The sequence below is a fragment of the Chinchilla lanigera genome, unplaced genomic scaffold (genome assembly GCF_000276665.1).
Source record: "Chinchilla lanigera isolate Chin_1 unplaced genomic scaffold, ChiLan1.0 scaffold00017, whole genome shotgun sequence".
Lineage (NCBI taxonomy): Eukaryota > Metazoa > Chordata > Mammalia > Rodentia > Chinchillidae > Chinchilla > Chinchilla lanigera.
The window spans coordinates 17,593,957-17,606,242 of record NW_004955418.1 but is presented as its reverse complement, the minus strand read 5'-3'; the positions used below and the strand labels follow the sequence as shown (position 1 = coordinate 17,606,242).

At 35.8% G+C, this 12,286-nt stretch overlaps 1 protein-coding gene across 8 annotated transcripts in view; it reads right to left on the bottom strand.

Annotated features, from left to right (window-relative positions):
- The window catches only part of Mctp1 (multiple C2 domains, transmembrane 1), a 517,439-nt gene that overhangs the window by 140,694 nt on the left and 364,459 nt on the right, over positions 1-12,286 (bottom strand). For all 8 annotated transcript variants that reach the window (XM_013513035.1, XM_013513041.1, XM_013513036.1 and 5 more), the window contains 5 exons: positions 8,007-8,109; positions 6,106-6,208; positions 5,671-5,772; positions 5,217-5,291; positions 3,111-3,230 (listed from right to left, as the gene is read on the bottom strand). In XM_013513035.1, coding sequence (XP_013368489.1) covers positions 3,111-3,230; positions 5,217-5,291; positions 5,671-5,772; positions 6,106-6,208; positions 8,007-8,109 — 503 coding nt within the window. The remainder of the gene's footprint in view (positions 1-3,110; positions 3,231-5,216; positions 5,292-5,670; positions 5,773-6,105; positions 6,209-8,006; positions 8,110-12,286) is intronic.

Here is a 12,286-nt window from a genome sequence, read left to right as displayed (position 1 = left end):
GTCACCAGCTGGCTCTGAGCCCTCCCACTGTACGCAGGTAGGGCCGTGGAGGTGGCAGCCAGCGTCCGTTCCCCTTTCTTCTGCTCCCCAAGTTCATTGACACTGGGACCCAAAAATGATTGTTTTGCCATTTTGATTTCGTTATTCCATGCTTATTTTTGGAGCGAGAATTAGAAAAGGAAAAGAAAATGGAATAGAAAAAAAAAGGACACTTAAACATTATAAAGTTGATGAATCTGGGCCTAAAACCAAGCCGGATAATGGTACAAATGCATGTGCTCCATGAGGCAGCTGCTTTTATGAAAAAGTGGGCCAAGTGGAACCAATATTATAATAATAGACCCACGATCCATCAACAGGGCATGGTGGGAACAATATGCTCATAACAATGGGGTGCTGCTCATACCCTTCTCCTAATGGAAAGCAGTTCTTTTCGGTACCCTGGCCCGAAAAGGCTCCAGTTATGCAATGGGAATCTTTGAAATTTTTCATTTTTAAATACCTCATTTAATATCTACAAGATGAATACAGATCCTAGCGCCCTTGTTTTTCTGAAATTAAAATTACAAGGTATACAGTTTAAGACTCTTTTAGGAAAGAAGTACTATCCACTGTGTGGTGCTGGACAAACTGCTTAATTCTGCTGTGCCTCCATTGCTTCCTCTGAATACTGGGAAACATAAGAGTGTCTACCTCACAAGGTGCTGGAAAGATTAAATTCATTAATGCGTGAAAGCATTTTCCATACTTTAGTAGGTGAAAAACAGTTCCTTGGCAAATAGTAAGAACTTAATAGATATTATTTCTTATTATACAAGAACTTTTCACATTGAGATTTAATCTGAGTTTAAACAGACGATTGAGAAAGGATTATAAAATAGTTTAGAATTCAAATGGGAATTTTAGGGAAAATTGCTGCATAAATATTAAGCTCTATGTACCATAGTTTAATAATGAGCTTTATTAGAGTAAATATTTATCAGGCATTATTGAAGAACCAATTTCTCCATGTAAGAAAAATTTTCAGATTGACTGATCAGTCATTGATCAGTCATTTGACTTAGTAGCCATTTATGTTGGGAACTTAATGCTGGACCCTCTGCAGAGATGTTAGAGCTCCAGGGTGAAAAAGTCAGGGTCTCCCTTGTTGTGAGACTTCCAGTTCAGGCCTAAATACATAGTTTGATTTTGTTTCAATCAAATCCAATAGAATGCAATGCAGTCCCTTCTCTTTTGCCAATGAAATAGTTAATATTGTTGTTTCTTCTCCAAAGTAGTCTTAATGTGAGTTCACATTGTCCTTGGTGGTTTCTTGGTTCTCTCTCCCTGTCTGCAGGCCCGTTCCCTATTTTTATTGTGCTGTTCTCTTTGTGTGAGCCTCTTGCATTCAGCTTGCTTACGGTAGGACCGAATCTATTACACAGTGACCGCCAGATGAGAGAGATATTAGCCATTCCTTCCCCGGTGAAGTTTGTCTCCCTTCCCATGAAATCACTCAAACAGTATCAGGTACACGTATGTAAGGTTCTCAGAATTCTAGTACTTGTAATTTTTTTATTGTTTTATTTTTTAGAAACAAGGAAATTGTGAAAAAGGGCTGCCATCTTGAATTCATTTTACTCAAGTCTCCTCATATAAACTTACAAGCCAGAAGTTTATGAAGACTTACACACTGCAATGCCAAAGAATTCCAAATGAATGTTCCTGAACAAATAATATCATGATCTGTATGTCTCTGTTTTCAAATTTCCTAAACAGCTGTGGGGAACAACTTTGGAAGGAGTGACTCAAAAATGGCCATATATGACCTTTTCAGCAGAATTCTATTGTGACAAGGCCTCACAAAACCCGGACATAATGATATAAAATATACAGAGGAACTCAGTATCATTTTTTCTCATTAACATCCAAGTGTCTCTCTGCTAGTGAGAAATCAGAATACAGTTTGTTCAACAGTACCCTAATATGTTTATTATGTAAGAGAGCTTCTAAAAGAGTACTGAGAAAAGGAGATTTCTTTTTCTAAGACTTCAAGATGATGACAGTCACTTTCTTTAAGGAGACAACAACATGTCTATGGGAAGCAGGCGGCCTAACTTTCTGGTAACTTACAACACAAAGGGACATACACACTCTTTGTTCATGTGCTGAGACATTAATGAAAGTCCCATACAAGGTCTGAGAGGAGGACAGAGCCCAGGGTACTAAACAGATGTGCATACATTCCCTCAAATGGTAATACTAAAATGTTGATTTGTTACCACAATTAAGACTCTTCTTGAAGTCCCCAAGATAAAGTTGTATTTTGCAAAACTAATAACTCTAAGGAAGCATAAGGTACCTCTATTCTAACAAACATGAGAATAAAGATTTTTCAAAGCTCCACTTAAACTTTAAACTAAAATCCCGAATAAGCAAAAATAATGTGACAGCAGAAAAATCCCAGCTAATACATAGAGAAAAGTATCTTCTGGATTTTCTGACTGCCAGTTGGTCTCATCAGCACTTTTTAAACAACCAAAGCGAAAGGCTACAAGATGAACCTTGTTAGGGGACTATTTGGATCGATGAAATTCTCAAGACTTTTTAAAATCTGGCAGTCTCAGAAATAATAAAATATCTCTTAAACAGGTCACATCCACTTCCAATTGATTCACCTATTAAAGTATTACCATCTGGCACTCTACTGCCTATGACGTTCATAGGTTGAATAAAAAGTCCAAAACTATAGAATGAATAAAATCAAACTGAGCATGGTTAAGACTATCACTATTATTATTTTTCACACTGAGTTTTTTTTTCTTGGCTCGCCTATTGGCGTTTAGAATTATGCAATATGCAAAATTTTACTTTTTAACTGTCACAGAGAAAATTATACATTGGCTGAGATGTCTCTCGTTCCGGAAATCTGAGGCGGGGAATGTATTCTTGGACTCAGACCTTGAACAATCCATCAGGTCCCTGCCCACGGCAAATCTGTCCAGTCGAGTCTTAAAATAGGAGTTTTAAAATGGCCACATCAACATAACTGTTACTATAGCCACAGAAACATGTAGCTATGATTACTGAATTTAATGAATAACAATGTAAGTAAGACAGTATGATCATACCATAAAAGCAGCGAGACTCCTTGGGGGTGAATCCCAATCAAAGCAACTATTAACGTAGTATGCAGCATTTACAAGCACCATGACACAACGTTTCATTCTGATAAAATTTCTCAGCAGCAGCTGTAAGAAAAATGAGAATATTATTAGAATTTGCATTGCTAAAGATGATCAACTATATTGCAAAAATTTTCAAGCTTATTGTGATTTACAATGGATTCAGAAAGTTAATAAAGTCATAAGAACATAGCAAACAATTTAACTTACAAGTTAGAGAAAAAGAAGTATTTCTGGAGAAAGAATGGACTGATAAGAACAATTTTTCAACTAAATATATACATTTTAGATAATGTTATAGAGATTTGCACTTCTTTATTCACAAGAAAAAATTTTCCTAAGAGATTGAAATATTTTTGCTATTTGCATACTAAGGACTTCTATTAATTTAATGTTCTTAAGTCTTATTTTGCTTTTAAGAGTCAATAAAGGTTTATATTTCAAGGTAGTTCAAAGTGAATTGATTACCCTGGAATGTTCTTACTGAGGGTCTTAGAGAAAAGCCTGTCAAGTATTGCTTGTTACAAAAAACAAAATATTTTTGCCATTTTAGTAGGATTTCTCCCTTCTTTGCTATATATCATCTATCTTTATCTATCTGTCTGTCTATCTATCTATCTATCTATCTATCTATCTATATCTCTCTATCCCCCCTACATTAAATTCAACCTATATTTTCTCACTATTCATAACTTTGATGTCTAGGAAAATATTTATAGTAACTAAGTGCTTCAAAAAATATTTCATTACAAGGTATATGAAAATTGATATAACTTAAATTTAAAAGTGTAGCATGACTTCCTTGGTAAGAATAGTTCATGCACTAGATAATAGTTTAAGAAATTACATACAGATATAGTAATAGACTAATCATATGTGTATAGATTAATATTTTGCTATTCCAAATATATTCAGTGTTGATCTGATATTTTAAGAAGTAGTCATGTAAAGTTTATAGAGCTCATATAGTCAAAAATGTGTGTGTAAATATAGATGCATGTGTATATACACCAGTTTGAACAAGTTTCTAAAATTCGAATTCCATTCAGGTAAAGTGTTTCCCTATTTGATTTTATTCTGGTCCCTATAATCTTCCTTTAAGAGCAATGTTTATTATTTTTGTCTATAATCATTGAGACATATAGTCTGCATTTCTATTAAGATAGATATTTCATTTGTAATATACACACTATCTTTAAGCATTCAAAGATCCCACTGTTTATGGTGAATTTATTAGACTGAAATAATGTGTTCAGGTTTCTAATGCTGCAGAAAATTATCAAATATTTCCAGGTGCAAAATAAGTTCAGTAAACTTTAGAGCCATAATAAATATATTTTATTTTAGCCCTGTTAATCAGATATAAGCATTTTCCAAAAGAGGTAGCTTAGCATTTTACCTCACTTGATATCAAGCCAAAGTTGAAATTATAATTGATTTCTATGAAGTTAATTAGAAATCCTTCATGATAGAAAAGTCAGATTTCTAGATTTTCTGTTTTCTTAGCTAACAATGCCAATGAAAGTTCATTCCTGCAAGATCATGGTTAAAATCTAATTAACAGGAAGGCTTCCCTGCAAAAATGGAGCCCCCTCTCCCTGGATTAGAGGGAAGAGCTTTATTCGGGGCTCACTTTACACACACCTGCATCATACCTGTGGGTGGTCTGCACACAGATTGGAGCCTCAGCTTTTGGCATCCTTATTTACACACCCCATGGCAATCAAACTGTATTTTATGTTCAAAATGATCATTCTTCTGCTAGTGCACGACTAACATATCCATCATGAGCAGCACCTACAGTATCCCCTTTTCCTCCTGACCACCCCCGTCGATTTATTAGTTTGGTATTGTCCTTGTTTGATCTTTTAAAGAAAGGAAAGAAGAGAGAAAAGGAAAGAAAGGGGGAAAAGAACCATTCTCCACAAGCAGATGACCAAAAATTCTATCCTCTTCCCCCCTTCATATCTCCAAATTTATTTGAATTTACTTAGATGTTTTACAGATATAATCAGGTCTTCCCAGAGGGATGAATCTTTCCTTGCTTTTTACCTGTTTAGAGAGTCTGTTTTCCTCTTCAATGTACTTCAGCTCTTTGGGTATTAACGTTCGTAAGCTGGCTTTCACCTATGCATCAACACATGTGTCTGTTATGGATTAATATATCACAAACGTTTACAAGTTTTTCACGCCATTCAATTTGCAATAATTACTTAAAGTTTTGAAGTCCTGCCTGCCTTGCTCACAAAATAGCAATGTATACAGTTGCACCCGAGCGCTGCTCCCTTTCCTAGGCAGGCAGGAGCGGCCAGAGCTGAGCTCCGGCAGCAGTCGCCAACTCTAACAGAAATTGTGGGTGTGCCAGGCATGGCAGAAGCAAATTCTCCAGGATACATCAAGGTTTAGAGAAAATGAGGAATGACAGAAATTCTCTACAAATCAGGAACAAAAGCTTTCATGAAACTGAACTCTTTAGCAGTACAAAAAAGCCAAAGTTAAGACTTACAGCATTAAAAATCACATCTATTTCAAGATAGATGACCCCCTTTGTTGGCCCTGTCAGCTGCTTGTTTTTCAAGACGTAGGCTTTCTGTTCACCATTTTGAATCTGCGGGAAAAGGACATGACAGCCGTCTGTCTCGCGGTCTCCACTGAATACACTCCCTCGGTGACCTTTGACCCCCAGCTGCTGAAACTGACAGAGAACCCAAAACAACTGTGGCAATTCTGACAAGTACCTGTTCATTACCAGGATCAAGTCTGTCAGGAAAAATTAACTATCATGGGATTCAACATGGCCGTGAATTGAGTATGTTAAAATTTTTAGTGTTCTTATTACAGACCTTGCTTGAGAAATGACAGACATAGAGCTAAGGTTTTTTTTTTTCCTTTCCTTGAGCAGAAGCAACACAGAACAGTGTGTCAGGTGAATAAAACTTACAGATAGCAATGGGATAGCAACTTTGCCCAGAAAGTCAGCACTTCGATCCCGATCTTCATCGTAAACTGTCACTTCAAGAACTGAATGGATATCTTTAATGTTGCTGCATAATAAATACATGTAAGAAGAAAAAAGATTTCATCAGTGGGAAGCAAGATCTAGAATGGTTTTGAAAATTTAGATAGCTGCAGCTGATTGTGCGTGTTTGTGTGTGTTCATGTGTGTTATTTGCATACACAATACACACGGGGGCCTAGTATCTGATAGAATTTCCCATAATTCACTCTAGTTGACTACGGTGATGCTCCTATTATTTGGAACTTGGAAGATAATTGCAAGTTTTTAAATTATAACTTTTTAATGAAATATAATTTTCCATCTTAATAGGCAAAGAATAAGTTATTGAAAAAATAAAATAGGTGGCTGTGTCATGTTCTAGACTTTTATCCTTATTATAACAATAAACCATATCTTCCAATAATAGCCACATAAAATACTACCAACTTTGATATTAGCAAGAGTCACTGTATAGTTTTACAGCAATTATTTTTTATAATAACAGGACATCTCCTTTTTGTTTGTAGCTCTCCCCAAAATACTATGCTTATAATAAAAATGAACAAACACAGAAAATAGAATGGAGAAAATGTAACATTTATAGCTATTGTACCACCCCAGAATTTAGAAATTAAGTCATGTTCTCTTGTGTTCCAAAGACAACATATGCTAACAAACAACTGGGAGAGCTCTTCATATTTTTGTTTCTGGAAAAGTGAGTGCAAATTGGTGACAGCATTTATTCTTTGATCAAACTGTTTACCAAGAAAACATGAATTAAGAGAAAACAAAAAAAGAGAGAATATATTCATTACTGAAAAATCACAACCACATATAAGAAGGGGCTTTATCAGGGTACAATCAATTAATGGCTTTGATAATAATCAAACCTATTCATTCAATTATGCATGCAAGAGAAAAACACTCTCCACAACCTTCTTAGGAGTGCAAGTCTCCTGACCAAGCTTTCATCTTTTATGAAAATGTGGAATTCCTTAAAAATAAATTGGTCCCATAATTAAAGCTGATTAGTTACTGGCTCTTAAGCAGAGACATTAGAAGGAATTAATGAGGAATTTAGCAGATTTTCATGTACAAAAAATAAAACTATGTTAGAAAACTTTTGAGCAGTACTTTTGTTTAGAGAGTTTCCTTTGTTTAGAGTTCATTTCTAAAGCCCAGTTTTTTTTTTTTTTTTTTTAAAGAGAAAAAAACGAACTTAGGAGATACTATAGTGTAGCATCGGCAGCTTTTACAGTGCATGATTAAAAAGATTTACAAACTTATTAAAACAAAAGGAAAATGAACTCAAAGCGTGTTTTGGTATCTAGGACAATACTTAATATTCTTATTGTGCTAAAATGAATCAAACCAAAACTAAAGCATCTGCCGAATTCGTGACCAGATTGTTTGCTGATTTCAGCAATAGAACAAATAGAGCTTTGTCCTCCTTGGTGTCAGTGCAGTTGGGAAGAATTTCAATAGAAAGTATAAAAGGAAGAGGCAGTATAGCAATTCAATTGATGAGAGCAAAACCCTTAGTCAAATCACACAAAAAGCACAGTTTTTAAAAAAGTCTATGAAAACAAAACAAAACAAAAAAAACAAGTGGCATACTCCTTTCCCCGGATTTCACTCAGAAAGGTAGGAAGTTCTGGAACTCAAGATTGTCAGGAAAGGCTGGCTTGGAGTACTGAGCTGTGAATCAGTGAAAAATGCACACACACACACACACACACACACTTACACACACACACACACACACTTACACACAGAACCTCAAAAAAAAAAAAAATACAATTTTACACCAGTTCTGAAATGAGCTCAAAGTAACGGCTACTTACAAGGTGAAGACTTTGTTCCACTCCGGATTGAGATTTTTGTAGACGGTGTGAGTTAGTAGCCTATCATTGTTCAGTTCTACTACACAAAATGGGTCACTTTTACCTACAAGAGATGGGGGTGAGCATCTTCATTATCAAAAGTGACCACTTTCACAGTGTCAGGAGCATGACACTAACTCTTTTCCAAAAAGTTTTATGGTAACTAAAAAGTGAAGGTAAAATTGGAAGTTTAAAAAAAAATCATCAAAATAGAGTTAGATGGAAGCAGATGATGTTAACAGGCATTATGATCGATAACAGTGTAAAACCTGAAAATAAAGTGGAAGAGACCAAATTATATAGTAGGATTTCAATTTGCATTTTTAACAGAAATAATTCTATACTGTCAGTTATGCGTGAGAATGTGCCTGTCCATCTATAAGTCAGTTTTTATTTCATTCTGTAGTACCCATTTGAAGTGTTCAGTGCTTTTAATCTTATGCATATATTTTTCAACTCAAAAGATTCATTAGTGCATAACTTGTAAGGCGAATTTCTAAGCAAATTTATTTTGAGAAAACTGCTATATTGTAGAACTGTAACATTTTAATCTAAGGTTGAGTTAGTTTCTTTCTGGATATCTACAGAATCACAAGAAGGTGTATTAGAACTTCTCAAGCAGAAAAAATTCTGCCATTTGAAATTTAACATCAAGGACCAATCTGCATGTTAAAGAGCGATATTTTTTTCTGTTCACTGAGAGTAAAGGATTCAGAAGTTGTCATTTATTTACAGCTACTGTGCCCTGCCATAGTCAAATCTCATTCATTTGACAATTAGGTTTTCTAATATTGTCAATATTTTTGTAATGTCCTGTCTTGTATTGTAAGAACCTACAAAGTCAGAGGCTCTATGGGGCCAGCATGAATGATATTAGTGCAGCATGTAATTTGTTTGATACCTTATACAAATGACAATGAAATCAATATTTAGACAAAGCTGTCCAGAGGTCATATCTTTTAAACTACAATATTGATTTAGACTACATAAGAGGTTAATGTGCATATTATTAACTTTAATGATAAAGAATAATTGTTTTAAATGCATTGTGAATTGTAGTCACAGTAGTTTACACTTGTGTGAAAGCTTAAATATCACTGAAGATTTTCAATTAGTTTTTAATGGGAAGGAATTTGCTAGCTATCGGTGACAGATAAGTTGTGTATTCCCATACAACAGTGCGTTTACTTCCCATATTATAATTCTTAAAACGAGCTGCACCTACTTTGACTCACGTTTAATTTAAACTATTAATTTATATTTCAAAGATTTAATACATGTGTGCTAGTTCAGTAACTTCATATACCCCAGGATAATTGTATAATTTAACATTATGGTAGTCTTCTCAATTTTGGATTTGGGGCATAATTTTAAGTAAAGATAGAAAACTGGAAGATTTTAAGGTCTGATGAAAATTTTAGATGTGGTTTCGGATCTGTATATCTCCCCCTCCCTACTTGTGTCACCCCCTCACCTTATCTACTTTTAGCACCCTCACTTTCAACACACACAGGCCACGGAAGATGGTGCACCAAAAGGAATATTTTGTTCATTCAAACACCGTGTAATTGGTTTTATTTCACATATCAATAACTATATTTTTTCCATAGAGCTTTGATATGAGCACAAAAAGGCAGGCTCAAGTAGTTTCTGAAATATATTTAAATGTAAGCCTCTATGTAAAATCTTCCCTGATAACTATGCCTTATCTTATTAGTTAGTCGGCTGCATACATAGGAAAAGCTTGGTAGTTTTGACTACAGAGTCACACACTGCACAAATATTTATTGCTAACTATGTGTCAGGCAGTGTTCTAACTACTGGGGACCTAGCAGTGTAGAAATTAACTTAAACTTCTGAGCTCATGGAATGTCCATTGAAGAAAACAATGAGTACATTTTAGGGTGTTTTAGGTGATAGTTACTTATGGAGAAAAATAACCACAGGAAAGGTGATGTGGAAAGCTGGTCTGTAGATAAGATTTGCAAGAGGACTGAAGAAAAGGTCTCACTGAGAAAGTGAAGTATAGGCAAAGAAATGAACACCATGAGGGAGTGAGCCCTTGGATTACCCCGGGGTCAGATGGTAGAAAGGCCAGAGAAGCAGCTATGCCTGATATTTTCAGGGCTAACTAGAAAGCCAATGTGACTGGAGGGTTGGATTGGATGTGTGGACAGCAGGTGACAGTGTGGTATGAGGAGGGTAGTGGGCCTCTCAAAGGACTTGGCTCCCACTCTAAGTGAAAGAGAAAGTTTTGGGGGCATTTAAATTGAGGGGTGACATGATGGCTGCTATTTGGAGAATAAGATGGAAAGAGGAGAATGGGAGAAGTCGGGGGAGTGGTTTTCTAACCATGGAGGTGGTGCAAGTGATTGGATTCTGGATATCTTTTGAAGGTAGAACAAGCAGGATTTTCAGGTGTCAATACTGAGCAGCCTAATATGCCCTGATATTACTTGTAGATGGAAAATAATTCCTTGAGCTTAGCCAAACTATTCTTAAATTCAGAAAGCATTCAACAAGATGCTCACATTGGACAGTTCTTAGAATCTGCTAACGGAAATTTTAGACAGAGAGAGCAAGTAATTTTATGTGTAATTTGTATTCACCTTATTCTTCTAAAAAGTTATCTTTTTATGATATCTGTAATGAATGCCAACATTAGGTCTTGACATGCTATGTTATTGTCCACTAATTTAGAAAGTACCCTTCTGCCATTGAGTGATCAAAGGCAATTAAAAAGTAAAATCAACTTCCCTCAAAGTAACAGTAAATGTACAACATCAAATTCTATAAAGTTACCACTAAAAATCATACAATATGATTTTATTTTAAAGAAGTGGCTACACACAGTTAATATGCTTATCCAGCTTGCTAAATAATGCTTTAAATGACTGGCTTTTCAGTTCCTAAATTTTGCAGGCCTGATTATCTGCCACTTAAACAAACACAAACAATCAGAGAAATACCACTGATGGAGTGAACCATTAATTATCTCCTAATTATTCTTTCTTTCCATCCTCTTCTGATTCCATTTAGACTCTGTGATGTGCTGTTCTGCTTGCTGAGAGAACCTGGGCTGTGAGATTGACTACAAGATGGAGTGTCAATAAAGTGTACTATATTTTTTGTATACTATGCAGTATATTTTTGTACACTTTGTACACTATAAAGTGTGCAAAGCTCCAGAGAGTACTAGAAAGCAGCCCTCTGTAATGTTATTCAATACCACAGGGTTACAAGTGCAAGACATGAAGGCAGCACCCAAAGTTGAAGGGTATTTTTCTTCTAATAGTTTTAGGATGAAGAGCCTAAATGTATGACAGCATAAACTATTCAATCTCTTATCCTTCTCTCACTCATTTTTGTCTTGAGACTAAGGCGGGTGCTAATAGGCCTTCCCTTCACTCCCAACATTTTGACTAAAAGCTCATCCCTATCCCTAGCAATGTAAGAAACTGGAGAACTGGGTTTGAATGGAAGAGAGAAATTGCAGCAGTGCTGGGTAAGGGTGGAACTGATTGCTTTAACTGCCATGAAAGCTAGAAGAGAATCTTAGCTTTCCTTGAGAACACGGCAATTTTCCATGTTGACAATTCCTAGAGTGAAGTAGGAATGCCTTTTGAAGCATTCATTACTCATTGAGTGTCTGCTCTGCTCATCCCAGAATTATAAATATGATGAGGACTTAGTCAAGCTCTCAAGGAACGTGCAATTTAGTAGGCATGATAGACATGCAAATCCACGATTATCATGCGGGGTTGTAAGTGCTGTAACAAAGTGAGTGAGGAGTGCAAAGGGAGCAGTGAGAAGGAAGCACGTCATTCTATAACTCAAGGATGGGCAGGGGAGGAGCAGGAGCCTGCTTTTCAGGGGAGGTGACCACGGGCTCTACAGTGATTTATATCCTCATCACCAGCATTTTTAGAAATGAAGGCAATCACATAGAAAGTGGACTTTAACCATTTCTGGTCAGGCATACTTAGTTTAAATCTCCTTGTGCATCTCCTTAATAAGGCCTCTATGAGACAAAAATCTAGATATGCGGAATGTAACTTCAATAAAATGGATATTTAAAACTGTTATGTCAGGACAGAAGCATTTATTAATAATCTACTTAAATAATAAAGGCTATTGCTTTTACTCTTAATTATTAATGGGAAAAAGAAACTTCCAGCTGGGCCTGGTGGTGCACACCTGTAATCCCAGTACCCGGGAGGCTGAGGCAGGAGGATCGTTGT